The sequence below is a fragment of the Eutrema salsugineum genome, unplaced genomic scaffold, assembly GCF_000478725.1.
Source record: "Eutrema salsugineum unplaced genomic scaffold, Eutsalg1_0 scaffold_7, whole genome shotgun sequence".
In the NCBI taxonomy this organism is placed as follows: domain Eukaryota; kingdom Viridiplantae; phylum Streptophyta; class Magnoliopsida; order Brassicales; family Brassicaceae; genus Eutrema; species Eutrema salsugineum.
The window spans coordinates 164,917-179,858 of record NW_006256486.1 but is presented as its reverse complement, the minus strand read 5'-3'; the positions used below and the strand labels follow the sequence as shown (position 1 = coordinate 179,858).

General features: G+C 41.3%; 7 protein-coding genes across 10 annotated transcripts in view; 5 read left to right on the top strand and 2 right to left on the bottom strand.

Annotated features, from left to right (window-relative positions):
- Nucleotides 1–162: 162 nt before the first annotated feature.
- Nucleotides 163–1,841, bottom strand: LOC112082782. The gene is made up of 3 exons (XM_024150261.1): nt 1,731–1,841; nt 975–1,042; nt 163–863 (listed from the first exon to the last, which is right to left on the bottom strand). The coding sequence occupies exons 1-3, from the start codon at nt 1,822–1,824 to the stop codon at nt 297–299; spliced, it is 729 nt and encodes a 242-aa protein (XP_024006029.1). The 5' UTR covers nt 1,825–1,841; the 3' UTR covers nt 163–296.
- Nucleotides 1,842–2,013: 172 nt separating this feature from the next.
- On the top strand, nt 2,014–5,314 carry LOC18011420 (poly(A)-specific ribonuclease PARN). 4 transcript variants are annotated; one of them, XM_024150258.1, is made up of 7 exons: nt 2,014–2,436; nt 2,514–2,644; nt 2,815–3,113; nt 3,222–3,340; nt 3,499–3,635; nt 3,713–3,983; nt 4,057–5,311. In XM_024150258.1, the coding sequence occupies exons 1-7, from the start codon at nt 2,084–2,086 to the stop codon at nt 4,802–4,804; spliced, it is 2,058 nt and encodes a 685-aa protein (XP_024006026.1). In that variant the 5' UTR covers nt 2,014–2,083; the 3' UTR covers nt 4,805–5,311. The 4 variants fall into 4 exon arrangements, with proteins under 4 accessions (XP_024006026.1, XP_006392591.1, XP_024006027.1 ...); XM_006392529.2 differs by having other exon boundaries at nt 3,222–3,335; nt 3,509–3,635; nt 4,057–5,309; XM_024150259.1 differs by having other exon boundaries at nt 2,229–2,436; nt 2,834–3,113; nt 4,057–5,314.
- A 290-nt stretch (nt 5,315–5,604) lies between these two features.
- Nucleotides 5,605–7,863, bottom strand: LOC18011419 (cysteine synthase 2). Its single transcript, XM_006392528.2, has 6 exons — nt 7,496–7,863; nt 7,318–7,392; nt 6,911–7,054; nt 6,437–6,811; nt 6,108–6,343; nt 5,605–6,014 (listed from the first exon to the last, which is right to left on the bottom strand). Exons 1-6 carry the CDS (start codon nt 7,718–7,720, stop codon nt 5,792–5,794), a joined length of 1,278 nt encoding a protein of 425 aa, XP_006392590.1. The 5' UTR covers nt 7,721–7,863; the 3' UTR covers nt 5,605–5,791.
- Nucleotides 7,864–7,964: 101 nt separating this feature from the next.
- On the top strand, nt 7,965–9,353 carry LOC18011411 (pentatricopeptide repeat-containing protein At1g55890, mitochondrial). The gene has a single exon (XM_006392527.2). The coding sequence runs from the start codon at nt 7,965–7,967 to the stop codon at nt 9,159–9,161; it is 1,197 nt and encodes a 398-aa protein (XP_006392589.1). The 3' UTR covers nt 9,162–9,353.
- Nucleotides 9,354–9,676: 323 nt separating this feature from the next.
- Nucleotides 9,677–12,157, top strand: LOC18011356 (mitochondrial import inner membrane translocase subunit TIM50). Its single transcript, XM_006392526.2, has 10 exons — nt 9,677–10,074; nt 10,250–10,341; nt 10,534–10,570; nt 10,663–10,724; nt 10,831–10,944; nt 11,074–11,178; nt 11,269–11,367; nt 11,467–11,623; nt 11,715–11,817; nt 11,915–12,157. The coding sequence occupies exons 1-10, from the start codon at nt 9,771–9,773 to the stop codon at nt 11,964–11,966; spliced, it is 1,125 nt and encodes a 374-aa protein (XP_006392588.1). The 5' UTR covers nt 9,677–9,770; the 3' UTR covers nt 11,967–12,157.
- A 486-nt stretch (nt 12,158–12,643) lies between these two features.
- Nucleotides 12,644–13,727, top strand: LOC18011355 (zinc transporter 11). Its single transcript, XM_006392525.2, has one exon. The coding sequence runs from the start codon at nt 12,676–12,678 to the stop codon at nt 13,642–13,644; it is 969 nt and encodes a 322-aa protein (XP_006392587.1). The 5' UTR covers nt 12,644–12,675; the 3' UTR covers nt 13,645–13,727.
- Nucleotides 13,728–13,904: 177 nt separating this feature from the next.
- LOC18011409 overlaps nt 13,905–14,942 on the top strand; it is a 2,047-nt gene continuing 1,009 nt past the window's right edge. The window contains 4 exon segments of the mRNA XM_006392524.2: nt 13,905–14,281; nt 14,381–14,576; nt 14,813–14,939; nt 14,942. The exon segment at nt 14,942 is cut by the window's right edge and continues 526 nt beyond it. Coding sequence (XP_006392586.2) covers nt 14,124–14,281; nt 14,381–14,576; nt 14,813–14,939; nt 14,942 — 482 coding nt within the window. The 5' untranslated portion in view covers nt 13,905–14,123.

Genomic DNA, 14,942 nt, shown 5'->3' with positions numbered 1-14,942 from the left:
AGAGAGAAAAAAAAAAGGAAAACAGAAACAGAGAATCCTTGAGAAAAGGGTCGAAAAGCTAAAGACCATTGTGTGATTCTTTTCTTCACATCTCATGCCTTTTTCTTTCTTCCTCATGATTAGAAATCTTATTATATAAAAATTAATCATGAAATACACTAATATACTACGATATTTTACATTTACAATGTATATGATGCCTAACCTGGATGACAAAGGAATCAAACAAATAAACGAAGAATCATGTACATCTACACAAAGCCACTTCTTGTGTAATGCACCTCTCCCATGATGACTCAATCCTCAGTATCAGGTATTTCAAAGACCAGAAATTTTGCAAGAGAAGTGACTGTCTTACCATCTAGAGATCTCTTTCTCCGAGTCTTGCTTCTGAAAATAGATGATGATAGTGAAGAAGACACACGAGACTTGCCTTGCATTCTGATGTTGTTTGCAGCCACAATTAGTTTCTTGCTAATCGTTTCACTTATACTCACAGACTCTCCAGTTTTCCTCTCTGGCGTTTTTGGTATGAAGCTGCCCAAACATTCATAGGTTTTCAACTCAGCAGCTCTTGCTGTTGACAATAGAGATTTTATAATGGTTTTGGGAGCAAGAAACTCTCTCTTGCCAAGGAACGCAGGATTCCTGGAATCAGGTTTAGGGATCGGTTTGGGCGGAGATTTCTCTGTCTTCTTGTTTTCAACATCAATTTGGTCAATGCTGGTGGATATGCTTGGCTCTTGTGATCTGTTAACAAGTCTAGCTTCTGCATGGATAAACCAGGGCTTTTGGTCATCCCGGAAGAAGTACTTTATAGGCACAGATTCGGCAAGGTAATAAAACTGAGACTTTCGTTTAACCTATGATACAAAGAGGAGCAAAAGTTGAGCATTTCCAGCAATGGATTTAGGTAACAAAATCAAAATCAAAATCACGGGTGTGAAAGAATATGGATTGCTCATATGCATCACCATTAGACCATGAACTTGTATGTCCCCTAAGCTCGGTAAGCAACTTGCATGTGTTTTCTCAAGTTTTCCTGCAAAAGCACATTTCGCATTGATACATGATTTGATGTTCATAAAGAAAAACTGGCAAATGGTAGGTACTGAAATGGTGTATCAAAAAAACAAAATAGAGATCATCAACCTTCAAGTTTAAAGGCAAAAGGGAAAAAAAAGAAAAGAGAAAAGAAAACAATGCATGTGCATTGAGCAATCTCATCTCAAGATGTCGCGAAGAGACATATTAACAAAGATACACATTCACAAGAACTAAGAAAGGCACTGTGCAGGTCTTCAGTGTGTAACAACAGATAGTTAAAGATAGAAACACTTGTTTTTATGCTCACCATAGGATTGAATCATACATAACCTGTTGGATTCACAACACAACTTGAACGATTTATCTGTAATATTCTAGAAAGATTTCATATTTACCTCTAAGAAAAAGAAACAGGAAAAAAAAGAAAGAGATCTCCCTTCATCTCAAAATGGGCATGCCATATCAGTTTCCTGACGGTCCAAAACAATCACAGGAAGACGATTCAGAAAAATTCGATCAAAGATCCCCATCTATCGCTAAGTTCAAAGTTTGTTAAAACCAGAGATAATCGACAAAACAGAGAGAAGAAAAACTAACAATTAGTTAGGGAAAACACAATCAAAAGAGCAAGTTTTAACAGGAATCATAACCGAAAGAAAAAGGGTTTTATCATTAGAGCTTACTCTTGAAATCTGATGATGTGATATCGAGAGGAACCGTCATGACGATTCGGGTTCCCAAGTTAGTCTCAGCAAAGAAAGCCACTTCTTCTGCCATTGTGTGAGAGCAGAGACGCGGAGGGAGGCTTCAGGCAAGTTGTTCGTTAATAATAAGAATAACAATCACGCTGTTTCAAGCCTTGTAAAGAGAAGTGTGTACATTTTTTGGTAGCTAAAAACGACGGGCTGTGCATGTGTAGATTTCGAAAGCTTGAAACGGCACCGCTTCGTCGTCGGAATCAATCATCTTTGCGTTGCGACCACCGAGCAAAACCTAAAGTAAAGGAAGTGCCACTGCCATTTCCGGGTTCGAAAATATGCGCCGGCACAAGCGATGGCCTTTGAGGCCTCTCGCCAGTGCTTTGGCTCGTTCGCGGTTCTGCTCCTCGGCGGCGGCGGCGGGGGCTTTCCCGTTGAAGCACGTGACGAGGTCGAACTTCGAGATGACGCTGAATGATCTGCGTTCGCACGTGAAGGCTGCTGATTTCGTGGCGATCGACCTCGAGATGACTGGCGTGACGAGCGCTCCGTGGCGAGACTCCTTGGAGTTCGATCGCTACGACGTCCGATACCTCAAAGTCAAAGACTCCGCTGAGAAATTCGCCGTCGTTCAGTTCGGCGTCTGTCCCTTTCGCTGGGATTCTCGCACTCAGTCATTCGTTTCTCACCCGTTAGTCTCTCTCTGTCTCTTTCTCTCTCTAGCGTTTGGTGTTCTTCATTTTCTGATGGATTTGACTATATGGGCAGGCACAATTTCTTTGTATTTCCTCGTCAAGAGCTCACATTTGATCCACCAGCTCATGAATTTCTCTGCCAGACGACATCCATGGATTTCCTTGCAAAGTATCAATTTGATTTCAACGCCTGCATACACGAAGGTGCCTCCTTTTTTTTCTCATTTTCACTTAATATTACTTAGGCTTTTACATACCAATTTTGGATGTCCTCGTGATTAGAAAGAAAAGAAGGCATAGCAACAAAGAAATTTTGGGTTTCAAAAAGTGTGTTATTCAGTCCCTCAGGAATTCACATATTTGAGTAATCCCAGGAATATCTTATTTGTCCAGAAGACAAGAGGAAGAAGCGAGTAAGCGTTACGACGAGGAGAGTGTTGATTCAGTGGTTGAAACAGAGGATTTAAAGCTGGTGCGATTGGCGGATCTTCTTTTCTCTGAAAGGATGAAGAAAAGGTTTAATGAATGGCGGTCTGCCCTTTTACACGGTTCCTCTGAGTCTCCGGGGATCTCAAGTGGATCGACCGAGAGTGCTGAAACTGTCTTCTACCACATGCGTCCAGCTCTCAGTCTGCAGGGTTTCACTTCTCATCAGCTCAGGGTTATCAAATTGGTAATGCTCTTTGTTCTGAGATTGATTGATCTCTGGTTTTCATCCTTTCTTCATCCTGTTTTTTTTGTTTTCTTTTCTAAACTGTTGCCTCTGGATTTGGCTTTGCAGGTTTTAAGGAAGCATTTTGGAGATCTTGTGTACATACATACGAATGATAAAAGTTCCTGTTCAAAAGACTTTGTTGTGTACACTGATTCAGAATCCGACAAGGAAAATCTCATGGTAAGGTACTGTACCATTTACATTGCTGGAAAGATTTGTTACTTATTTGATGGGTTAGCAAAGTTCAGGCTTGAGAGATGATCTATGGATAGTGCAGTAGTCACTGAGTCTTCTTCTTAAAACCCGTCTTTGACCCCATTATATCTCATATTATTACTGTAAGTCTTTTACAGAAGGAGGCAAAGGATGAACGCAAGAGAGTGGCGGAAAGAAAAATACAATCTGCAATCGGGTTCCGTCAAGTAATTGATCTGCTTTCTTCAGAGAAAAAGTTGATTGTTGGTCACAATTGTTTCCTGGGTATGCAAGCAAGTTGCTTCTTTATATGTCTATGATGGTTTTGTATGCTCTAACCTTTTTTGCTCTATCTGATGCAGATATTGCACATGTATACAGTAAGTTTGTGGGTCCTCTTCCTTCAACAGCTGAGAAATTCGTGGCCTCCATTCACGACCACTTTCCTTACATTGTTGACACCAAAATACTCTTAAACGTGAACCCAATGTTGCATCAGAGGATGAAGAAGTCCAGTACGTCACTATCCTCGGCGTTCTCCTTGTTATGTCCACAAATCGAGTTATCTTCACGAAGCTCTGACTCGATTCTTCAGCAGCGTGTCAAGATTGACGTCGAAGTAGACAATGTTAGGTTTGTTCCTCTTCTATTCTTGGCATGAACACTTGTATTGCTTTCTGGTTAAACGTTTTTTTCTCTGTTTTAGGTGTTCTAACTGGAATGCAGGAGGAAAACACGAAGCCGGTTATGATGCTTTCATGACAGGTTGCATCTTTGCACAGGCATGCAGTCATCTAGGGTTCGACTTCAAACATCATTCGGAATCAGAGAACCTTGCCCAGAACGAGAAACTTGACAAGTACATCAATCGTCTTTATCTCAGCTGGACTAGAGGCGACATCATCGACCTTCGAACAAGCAATAGTAATGCAGAGAACTGGCGAGTCTCAAACTCTAAATACGAGAACATTGTTCTCATCTGGAACTTCCCACAAAAACTTAAGGCTAGAGAGATCAAAGAATGCATCTGCAAAGCCTTGGGCTCGACTTCCGTCACTTCTGTCTACCACTTGGACAACACTGCGGTTTTTGTCTTGTTCAAGAACTCGGAACTCGTTTCGAACTTCCTAAAGCTCAAGCAGCAGCTGGAGTCAGACGATGGTCCTGTCAGGATCCTTCATCCTCTCTCGAAGATCCTGAAAGGAGGGAACACTGGCGCTGCAGACTATGATGCCTATAAAGAGATTTGCAGCTCACACATCTCAAAGATCCTATTCGCTGACCAAGCTGAAACGGTTGGTGTCAAATCAAGAACAAGACCCAACCCAAAAGGCGAGACAAGCCTTGAGACTGAGAGAAGAGAGAACATGGTCGCTGTCACTGACAAAGCATCGGATTTGATTGATGCTTTTTTGGCAAATAGAGTTGACGTCAAAGTCGCTAGGACTAATTAACCAAGCTCCCTTTCTTATCAAAGGCATCTGAAGTCTTTTTAAGAAACCTTGTCAACATGAGACGCGTATAACAGTAGTATATTACTAGAGATTTTGATTTTTTGTTTTGCGCTGCTACAACTTAAAAATAAACATATGAAGTAATGAATCCATAAACATATAGTACTGATAGAATTAATCTCAGACAATTGATCCGATGGAGATATCAATCTCGATAAAGTTATCTTCTGGATCAGTTTCTTCCCAATCCCATATCTCCATGATCGTCATCTCCACGTAACACTCTTCTTTGCTCATCCATTGTTTCTTCACACTCTCCAACTTCACGTCCTTTGCTTCTCTCTCCAAAGAAATCTCTATCAGCCCCTGTTCTTCTTCAACTAGGTTGGTTTTATTTTCTTGATCTTCAAGCTCTTCCTGACCATGAAGACAAGACTTGGAATTGTTGTTGAACACGTTTCTGGTGTGGAGAACGTTAGAGAGAAACAAGATTTGTATAGTTATGATAATGCAAAGATTCTTCAAGAAAGAGAATAATGAGATCAATAGTGTCTTATTGACTCCATTTCTCGCCATTGCTTGGATCAACAGACTTTACACAACCGATTTATATGTGTTCATCAGTACTCTCTCTATCATGACCTTTCCAATAGAATGCATTGAACAGAAACAGGGATTCTAATGGGTACGAAGACAAATTTCTGAGTACATGTTCCCCAGTATGTTGTAAGGGAGCCCATTAGGTCAGGACTTGTGGACAATAGAGAAGACAGCTGTTAGATGTAGTTATGGGAGTTTCAGACGTCAGACACATGCATTGTTTCTTTGACTTTCTTCCGTTGACTCCAGATATAGTCTTATCCATAAATCCTAGAGTCATTCACAATGCTACAAAGAATATGATACCCTCGGGTCAAAAATCAACAAGATTCCGACAAGCCGGCTTGATGAATGAAACCTATTGTAATCAATAACAGATGTAACGTTTCACTTTATGCCTAGGAATTCTAATCCAGTTGCGGTTGGACTCAACCCGTACAGGGCCAAGTACTGAGGGTCGTGAAACTTGCTTAGATGTCTCATTCCACTATCGCAAAGAATGGTGACAATTGTGTGACCAGGACCAAGGGTTTGAGCCACCCTCACTGCCCCAACACAGTTCATAGCCGAGGAGCTTCCAACAAAGAGCCCATCCTTCTTCAGAAGAAACCTGGGGACATAAAATTAAGAAAAGAATATTAAGATCGCAACACTTATGAATCTTTCTTTCATCAGTATTCTTAACAACAGGTTGGAACACTACCTCGACATCTCAACGGCTTCTTTATCAGTACCACGGAAACCGCCGTCAAGTTTTGCCATCAGGAAATTCTGAGTAAGCCTGTTGATTCCAATCCCTTCTGTTATGGTATCAAATGGGTTTTTCAGTCGACGTCCTTCAGCTTCCTCTCTTGTGTACATCACTCCCCTTGTTACTTTATTGTACAGACCAGATCCAGGAGGATCGATCAGGAAGCATTTAACTCTTTCACTCTTATCCTGTTTAAAGCACAAGACACGCATGAGCCTTTTTTTTGTTACCAACTACTGATTCATACAGCTGTGATAAGTATAATCCCTAATCAAGCACACCTGAAGAAACCTTGAAACGCCAGCTAAAGTACCACCAGTACCCGCCGCAGCAACAAAGGCATTGATGTTACCATGAGTCTGTTGCCAGATTTCGGGGCCAGTACCTTCATAATGAGCCCTATAATTTGCCAAGTTCTCAAATTGATCTGCAAAGAAGCCACCTGTAACAGAATCTGAGAATAAGGGAAGCTCTTTCTTTTCATCAGCTTTTTCGTGGTGTGGGCCATTTATCCCGCTCGCTACTCTTGCCAGTGATGCTAACTCATTTGCTTGGTCAGCCCGTCGCCGTGCAATGTTGACATAGTGATCTTTGTGAGTTATTGAGACTGGCCTCACCCTCTCAACGGTAGCGCCAAGGGCTTCAAGTATTTGAGACTAAAATAAGTCCAGCACGATAATACGATTTTGAGTATATAAAACATGTATAGTGCTTACAAAGGAATGTGTATCATCAAGGTGTTTGAAAGATATTACCTTTTCAATAGCAGCATCATCAGGTATAACAACATGACATTTGCACCCGTATGCCGGAGCAACTGTAGCAAGGCTTATGGCAGTACTCCCAGCACTACCTTCTGTTACAATTCCCCCCGGAAATAGCTTACCAGATTCCAAAGCCTAAAAGAACCAAACAAAAAAACTCCATTCTTAGAAAATCCAAGTTCTTGGACGTCCTTCTCGGTTTCGTTCTTACTTTAATAACTAGAACTTCTCTTTGCAAAACACTACAATGAATAGCCAAGCTGATGATTTCAATCACGACATTGTTAAAGAGGCTTAGGATGAAATCTACGAACTTTAAAGGGTAGGTAGAAAACTAGCAATATACTAATCAATGTTGCAGCAGAATTTACTGAGAATCTGAGCTAATAGTAGTATACCTCTTCAATGATCTTCACAGCTACTCTGTCTTTAACGCTACCTCCTGGATTCAAAAACTCGCATTTCCCGAGAATCTATAAATCAAACGAAAGAAGTAGACCAAAAAATTACGTCTTTAAATCATAATTCATCGGATAAATATCAGACCAACACTAGTTAAGGAAAAACGAGAAAAACCTCACATCCCGTAGCCTCGGAGAGGCTATTGATACGAATCAGAGGAGTATTGCCAATGGCATCGACTAGTCCGTTTCTCCTACTGTGCTTCTTCTTCTTCTTCTTCTCCTCAGAGGATCGCGAATCGAACTTATCGGAGGAGCGGAAGAAGCTCAAATAGCAGTAAGAAAGCACTAACGTCGTCGCCGCTGCAACAACAGCGCCGTTTATCCTCACAGACGCCATTGAAGCAGATTACGACTTTGTCGCTTTCTCCGTAATCTAACCGGTAAAATACAGCAAGTAGGTCGTCGTCGCCGGAGGAACACTACAGTATTTCTCTCCGTTTTTTAATGTAATCATCCCCAATTCTTCCATTAATTTCAGATGCGCATCAAATGTTTATAAATTACCAGATACGTCCTCCTAAAAACATCAGATGATGCATCTTAAATTTTAAGAAAGTTTTTTTTTTCACACCCCCTAAACGATGTCGTCCCTATCTCGCGTTCTCCGTGGCACCACCTCCTTCAACAGTTCCATGATCCGCCGCATTTCCTCCTCCGCCACCACCGCAAGCACGGAAATCACGGCCGCGATCGCTCCACCGAAAAATTCACTCAGCAGTATCGTGAATGACGAGCGAAACCCCAAACGGATGGTGGAGAAGTTCAAGAAGGCGTGTGAGTCGGAGCGGTTCCGGGCTAACATAGCCGTGTACGATCGAACCGTGCGCCGTCTCGTCGCCGCAAAGAGATTGCATTTTGTCAAAGAGATTTTGGAGGAGCAGAACAAGTATCGCGACATGTCAAAGGAAGGATTCGCGGCGAGGATCATTTCCCTTTACGGAAAAGCCGGAATGTTTGAAAACGCCCAGAAGGTGTTCGACGAAATGCCAGAGAAAAACTGCAAGAGGTCAGTGCGGTCCTTCAATGCCTTGCTTAGTGCGTATGGGCTTTCCAAAAAATTCGATTTGGTTGAACAGCTTTTCTATGATTTGCCAGACAAGCTATTAATCGAACCAGATATCGTATCTTACAATACTTTGATCAAGGCATTGTGTGAGAAGGGCTCCTTCTCAGAAGCTGTGGCATTGCTTGATGTGATTGAGAACGAGGGTTTGAAACCTGATATAATCACATTCAACACACTTTTGTTATCGTCATATTTGAAGGGACAGTTTGAGCAAGGGGAAGAGATATGGGCTAAAATGGTGCAGAAGAATGTAGCGAGAGACATCAGAACTTACAATGCTCGGTTGCTTGGATTAGCCAACGAGGCGAAATCAGAAGATCTAGTAAATCTCTTTGAAGAAATGAAGGCTAGTGAGATCAAACCTGATGTTTTCAGCTTCAATGCTATGATTAGAGGGTCAATCAACCAAGGAAAAATGGACGAAGCCAAATCGTGGTACAGAGAAATTGTGAAGCACGGTTATCGTCCTGATAAAGCTACCTTTGCTTTACTGCTTCCTGCAATGTGTAAAGCTGGCGACTTTGGGTCTGCGATGGAGCTCTGCAAGGAGGCATTCAGTAAGCGTTATCTTGTCGGTCAAGCAACATTGCAGCAGTTGGTAGATGAATTGGTAAGAGGGTCCAAGAGAGGAGAAGCTGAGGAGATTGTGGAGATGGCAAAGACCAATGATTTCTTAAAGATGAAGCTAGATTTGTCGTCTCAGGAGGAGTAGTAAGTGGTTCATTGTCACTAGTGTCTGGTTGCATTGTGTGAGAGAACCCTTGGCGCTATTTTTTTGCTTTGTGGCTTCTGTAGTTCTTTCAACTTTTTCTATTGTGGAAGAGAAAACACACGTCTCTTTCCATGTAATTTCGGTTATTTCACTATGGCAGAAATAATGGCAGGTAGTCGAGGTTTAAGCAGGTGAAACGCTACGCATTTGGTAAATTTTTGGTTGAATTCATTGTTTTGCTTTGATCAAGAAATTGCATTTACTCTTAATGGTCTTAAATTACCAAAGAAAATGCCAAAAATAGTCTTAAATTTGGTACTCTGAATAATTTCACATACATACATACATTGGCAGTAATTATTCACAACTAGAGAACGCAATTCCTTCCATATTAGGAAGAGAAAAAAATGAAAATCAATATCGGTGGCGTGGACAAAATATCGGAGCTGATATAAACCGACTTCCAAACAGGGGATGTGTCTTTAATTGAGCCCACAATTCCCGTTTCCAAACAGCCCCGTATTGGGTTATTTTCCATTCTCCGATCATTTCAAAACCCTACTTCAACCCTGCGATTCTCAGGGATTGGAGAAAACGCCGAAATCGGAAATGGCCTCTATTGCTCTTCGATCTCGCCTTATGCCAAGATTAACAAAGCTTGGATCTCTTAATCCAAGGATATTCTCTACGGAAGCATCTTCATCGAATCCCTCATCGAAGGTTCCGGGAATCTCCTCTGGCCAGTCGATCTTTTCTGATTTCCCACCGCCAAATCAGCCGCCGCCTCCTCCTCTAGCGGAAGCGGCAGCCACGGAGGCGCTGGGAAAGGAGCGGAAAGGTCTTAAGTATCTTAGTAACGCACTCATCTGGGCACTCACGGGTGCTACCGCTGCTACTGGTTACGCAAGTTATGGTCGGTAGTTGCATTTTTCTTCCATTGTTATCTTCTAATCAAAGTTTCACAATATCTGTCTTTTGAATTCACTTGGTAGAAGTGTGTTTTTCTTAGTTATTTTTTGATGTGAAGCGTGAAATATTCATGTCTTTGACTCTTTGAGATCTGATTATTCTAGTTCTTTTTAATGCAGCTTATACTTTGGATGAAGTGAATGAAAAGACCAAGGCGTTCCGTGAATCAGCTAAGCAGATACAACCAGATGTTAATTCTTCCGGCATTGATGTGAGTTACACTTGACTCGCTTTCAAACTAAATCCTGACTAACCATTGTTTCTCTATTGACTCGTTGACTTCTATATCTCAACTACTATTTTTAACTAACCCCTGTAAAAATTTGCCCATGTTTATCCCTTCAACGGATCCCTTATAAGTTTCCCTGAATTAAATACTTCATATTTACTCATCTCTTTGCAGAAATATCAAGCTATGTTGTACTCTGCTGCCATGATAGGTACTGTCCTTTTCCCTCTGTCATCAAAACTATTAGTATGTCTTTAATTAAGCTTAGCAAGCATGACTTGGTTTTGTTTGAATTCTGATCAGTTCCTGTCAAAGCCATTGAAATGTATTTGGAGCTTAGGGAAGTTGTAGAGGAACATGTGAAAGTACGTCCTTTCACCGACACACAATATTGCTTCTTTACATCTTCTTTTTTTTTTTCTTTCTTCCGACTTCTTCTATAATGATTATTTCCTCTCCGGTTCCATGTAGGGCTTTACGGAACCTCTCTCAGAAAAGCTTCTTCCTGATTTGCACCCCTCAGAACAGAATGCCTTCACTCTCGTTCTTGATTTGAATGAGACACTGCTTTACACAGACTGGAAGGTAATAGTTTTATCGATTTGACAGTTGATGTATGAGTTATGAGACAAAGCAGTCCTGGTGAAGTGAGATTTGTTTTCTTAAGGAATAATCTTTTCTGCCTTTTTTTTTAATTTACAAAAAAAAAAATAGCGGGACAGAGGGTGGAGGACGTTTAAAAGACCAGGTGTTGATGCATTCTTGGAGCACCTTGCTAAATTTTATGAGATTGTCCTGTATTCTGATCAGATGGATATGGTAAATTCCCCCATTAACTTGTTCTAGTTTTTTTTTTTTCATGTAATCTCATCATAATGCGGCATTTAACACTTGTTCCATTGCTTCTAGTACGTAATTCCGGTCTGTGAGAAGTTAGACCCAAATTGCTACATGCGTTATAAGCTAACAAGAGGCGCTACTAAATATGTGAATGGAAAGCACTATAGGGTACGTAAGCAGCTTCTCTTTGTCTAACAAAACATACGTTCTCACTTACCAAAGTAGCTGTTTCACAACTTAAAACTAAAAAAAAAAATTCTGCTGCAGGATCTGTCAAAGCTGAACAGAGACCCGAGGAGGATTCTGTATGTTAGTGGGAATGCTTTTGAATCAAGCCTGCAGCCAGAAAATTGCGTGCCAATCAAGCCTTACAAACTCGAATCTGATGACACGGCGCTTGTTGACCTGATACCCTTCCTTGAATGTAAGTAGGGTTCAATTCCAGTCTCGTGAAGTGCATTGACCAATGTTGGTTGATTGATCTTTCTATCTTTCTTTTGGGTTTGGGCCTGCAGTTGTTGCACGTAACGCTCCTGCTGATATCAGGCCGGTTCTAGCCTCTTACGAGAGAAAAGATATTGCAAAAGAGTTCCTTGAAAGGTCACTAGAGTATCAAAAGTGAGTCGAGCTGAACGTTTTCTTTACCCATGGCATCAATCTCAAATATGTTGCTAGTTGTCCACTAAGACTGTCTCTGTCATAATCAAATATGCAGGCGAATGCAAGAACAACGAGAACAAAGACAAAGCCGATTCTGGAGGCGTTAAAAGGATCTAAGCATTTCTGTATAGTGAGAGCAGTCATGGCGAGTGGGGCGACCGCCCTGGACCCAGTTTTTTTTGTTTTTGATGTTTTAAAATTTGATAAAAAAATGTCACATGATCTATGATTTATTATTATCCTTTCTCTTAAACAGCAAACTCTTTTCCTATACTCCTATAAAAACTTATTTTGCATTCTATAATAATCTGTTTTGGGTAATTACCAAATAAATTATGATTATGAACCTCGAGAAGTTATTGGTTGAAACGTCTGTATTGTGTGTGTTTTTCGAACACAGAAAATAAAAGTAATTACGTACGCTAATATCAATGCGTGACTTAAGGTGCAATGTCAGGTCTGTCTACAGTTAGGTCAGTCAACCTCTCCACTGGTTATCAACCTTAAGAATTGTTCAGTTTTGCAATTACAACCAGATTTCCCTTTTTAAATCTGAACCAAATAATTCAACTTTTTTCTTTCTAAAATATGATTGTTGAACTCATCCAAAAAGGGTCCAAGTCTTAACAACCAATAACAAAGATCTTTCACCTGTAATCCTTTTTAACGAGTAGTAGTAATAGTCAAACAACCAAAAACCATATATTATTGTACTACAAAACTCCAATGACTTATTGTACGACTCTTAAACACCACTCACTCATATATTATTATTGAAACAAAGCTGAGAGACACACAAACCCACTCAAGATTCACATGTCTCGTCCGCTTCTCTTCTTCTTCTTCCTCTATCTTGTGTTGGTCGTCCCTTGTCTCTCCCACGGAGCCGGAGGAGACCGCGACGACGATGAGGCTGCGCCCGTTAAGAGTTCCGATCTCAAATCAAGATCTCTAATCTCTGTCAAAATCGGATGTCTTGTCATCATCTTTGTCCTCACCTTCATCAGCGGCGTGTCTCCCTATTTCTTGAAATGGAGCCAAGGGTTTTTGGTTCTCGGCACACAGTTCGCCGGAGGAGTGTTTCTTGCGACCGCCTTGATGCATTTCTTGTCCGATGCCGACGAGACGTTTCGGGATTTGTTGACGGCGGAAGGAGAGTCGAAGCCATCTCCGGCTTACCCATTTGCTTATATGTTGGCTTGTGCTGGTTATATGTTGACCATGTTCGCTGATTCTGTCATCTCTCATGTCTACTCCAAGACCCAATCTTCTTCATCCAACGATCTGGAGGTCCAAAAATCGAATCAGAGTTCGGTTGGAGACAGCATTCTATTGATCGTTGCTCTGTGTTTCCACTCTGTTTTCGAAGGCATAGCCATTGGGATCTCAGAGACTAAATCAGATGCTTGGAGAGCTCTATGGACAATAACTCTCCACAAGATATTCGCAGCGATTGCCATGGGAATCGCTCTTCTCCGTATGATACCTGACCGTCCTCTATTCTCCTCAATCACATATTCTTTCTCATTCGCCGTCTCGAGCCCCATTGGAGTTGCGATCGGAATAGTCATCGACGCAACAACTCAAGGGTCGGTCGCGGATTGGATATTCGCAGTGTCGATGAGCTTGGCGTGTGGGGTTTTCGTTTATGTCTCTGTGAATCATTTGCTGGCAAAAGGGTATCTCCCAAACAAAAAGGTTCACGTCGATGAGCCTCGTTTTAAGTTTTTGGCCGTTTTGTTTGGAGTTGTTGTCATCGCCATTGTCATGATATGGGACACTTGAATTTTAGAGTCTTTTCGATTTTTGTTTTGTTTTTTAACAATTTGTAAAGAAAAAGTTGTTTTTTAACAATTTAGAGTCTTTTAGATGTTAATGGCCGTTGATTTTAGAGTATTCGGTTTTGTAGCAGAAACCAGGGGTGTTTCATCATATAAATAAAACGCAACGGATTTAAGATTGGGCTTTTAATGGGCCCATTTGTGTTGTTATTAGTGTCTTTGTCCCGCCACACTCTATTAGACCACCAGATCGGACCGATGGTTGCCAACCAAAACAGTGGCCAAATTTCGAAAGAGAGATTTCAAAAACCTGCAAATCTCTGAGAATCATCAATTCCGAGAAACAGGAAAAAACAAATCAAATCCGCTCTTAAGCAACTCTTGTTTGAACCGTTTCATTCCCTTTTTCGCCGTAATCGCGTATGAATCGCGACCGAGCCTATGTTTAGTTGTTGTCATCGGAAGAAATTGTGAAGGGGTTCGATGAATTTGGGGGATTTAAACAAGGTTTGGGAAATTAAGGCTCTTAAGAAGAAGCCTAGGGAAGATGAAGCCAGGAACATTCTGGATAAAGTAGCGAAGCAGGTTCAGCCGATTATGGTTCGACGGAAATGGCGTGTCAAGCTTCTCTCTGAATTCTGGTAAATTATACTCTCTCTTTTTTTTTTGTCTAGAATTATACTGAAGCATTTGGCTTTTAAGGAAGGTTCATAATGTTGTTGTTGAATTCAAAATCGCAGCCCAAAAAATCCGAGGCTTTTGGGTGTGAATGTAAATAGAGGCGTGCAAGTGAAATTGCGGCTTCGGAAAGTAAACCATGAGGGAGACTTCTTATCCTACCATGAGATCCTTGACACCATGCTCCACGAGCTCTGCCACAACGCCCATGCTCCTCACAATGCAAGTTTCTATAAGCTTTGGGATGAACTTCGAAAGGTTTTTTCTTTGATTAACCCTTTACTGCTTCTTGTTTCATGCATGTTTGATGTTGCGGGCGGATTTGATCCTAGGATGCTGTCTTTATTGTGCCTTGTTTTGTTTCTCTTTGCTGAAACCCCCTACCACTGTGGCTTATTTGAGATAAATCAATACTTGTTTTTGGCTACTTTTTGCCAATTGTTCATGTGTGTTCTCGCAATGCCGCTTTGTTTAACTAATTCCATTATGTCCAGGAATGCGAGGAGTTGATGACAAAGGGTATAACAGGGACAGGGCAGGGATTTGATGTTCCTGGGAAGCGTTTGGGTGGATTTTCTCGCCAGCCTCCCCTCTCATCTCTTCGGGCAACCGCAGCTTCAGCGG

What these genes read in the sequence shown, in the direction of transcription:
- LOC112082782 (XM_024150261.1), bottom strand. Translation starts at nt 1,824, where the DNA reads ATGGCAGAAGAAGTGGCTTTCTTTGCTGAGACTAACTTGGGAACCCGA. An exon ending in CACATCATCAGATTTCAAGA is followed by an intron (nt 1,043 to 1,730) that starts GTAAGCTCTAAT and finishes GTGCTTTTGCAG; the next exon opens with GAAAACTTGAGAAAACACAT. An exon ending in TACAAGTTCATGGTCTAATG is followed by an intron (nt 864 to 974) that starts GTGATGCATATG and finishes TTTGTATCATAG; the next exon opens with GTTAAACGAAAGTCTCAGTT.
- LOC18011356 (XM_006392526.2), top strand. Translation starts at nt 9,771, where the DNA reads ATGGCCTCTATTGCTCTTCGATCTCGCCTTATGCCAAGATTAACAAAG. An exon ending in TACTGGTTACGCAAGTTATG is followed by an intron (nt 10,075 to 10,249) that starts GTCGGTAGTTGC and finishes TTTTTAATGCAG; the next exon opens with CTTATACTTTGGATGAAGTG. An exon ending in TGCTTTACACAGACTGGAAG is followed by an intron (nt 10,945 to 11,073) that starts GTAATAGTTTTA and finishes AAAAAAAAATAG; the next exon opens with CGGGACAGAGGGTGGAGGAC.
- LOC18011355 (XM_006392525.2), top strand. Translation starts at nt 12,676, where the DNA reads ATGTCTCGTCCGCTTCTCTTCTTCTTCTTCCTCTATCTTGTGTTGGTC.
- LOC18011420 (XM_024150258.1), top strand. Translation starts at nt 2,084, where the DNA reads ATGCGCCGGCACAAGCGATGGCCTTTGAGGCCTCTCGCCAGTGCTTTG. An exon ending in AAGGAAAATCTCATGGTAAG is followed by an intron (nt 3,341 to 3,498) that starts GTACTGTACCAT and finishes TATTACTGTAAG; the next exon opens with TCTTTTACAGAAGGAGGCAA. An exon ending in GTCGAAGTAGACAATGTTAG is followed by an intron (nt 3,984 to 4,056) that starts GTTTGTTCCTCT and finishes TCTCTGTTTTAG; the next exon opens with GTGTTCTAACTGGAATGCAG.
- LOC18011419 (XM_006392528.2), bottom strand. Translation starts at nt 7,720, where the DNA reads ATGGCGTCTGTGAGGATAAACGGCGCTGTTGTTGCAGCGGCGACGACG. An exon ending in CTGTGAAGATCATTGAAGAG is followed by an intron (nt 7,055 to 7,317) that starts GTATACTACTAT and finishes TGGTTCTTTTAG; the next exon opens with GCTTTGGAATCTGGTAAGCT. An exon ending in GAAGCCGTTGAGATGTCGAG is followed by an intron (nt 6,015 to 6,107) that starts GTAGTGTTCCAA and finishes TTATGTCCCCAG; the next exon opens with GTTTCTTCTGAAGAAGGATG.
- LOC18011411 (XM_006392527.2), top strand. Translation starts at nt 7,965, where the DNA reads ATGTCGTCCCTATCTCGCGTTCTCCGTGGCACCACCTCCTTCAACAGT.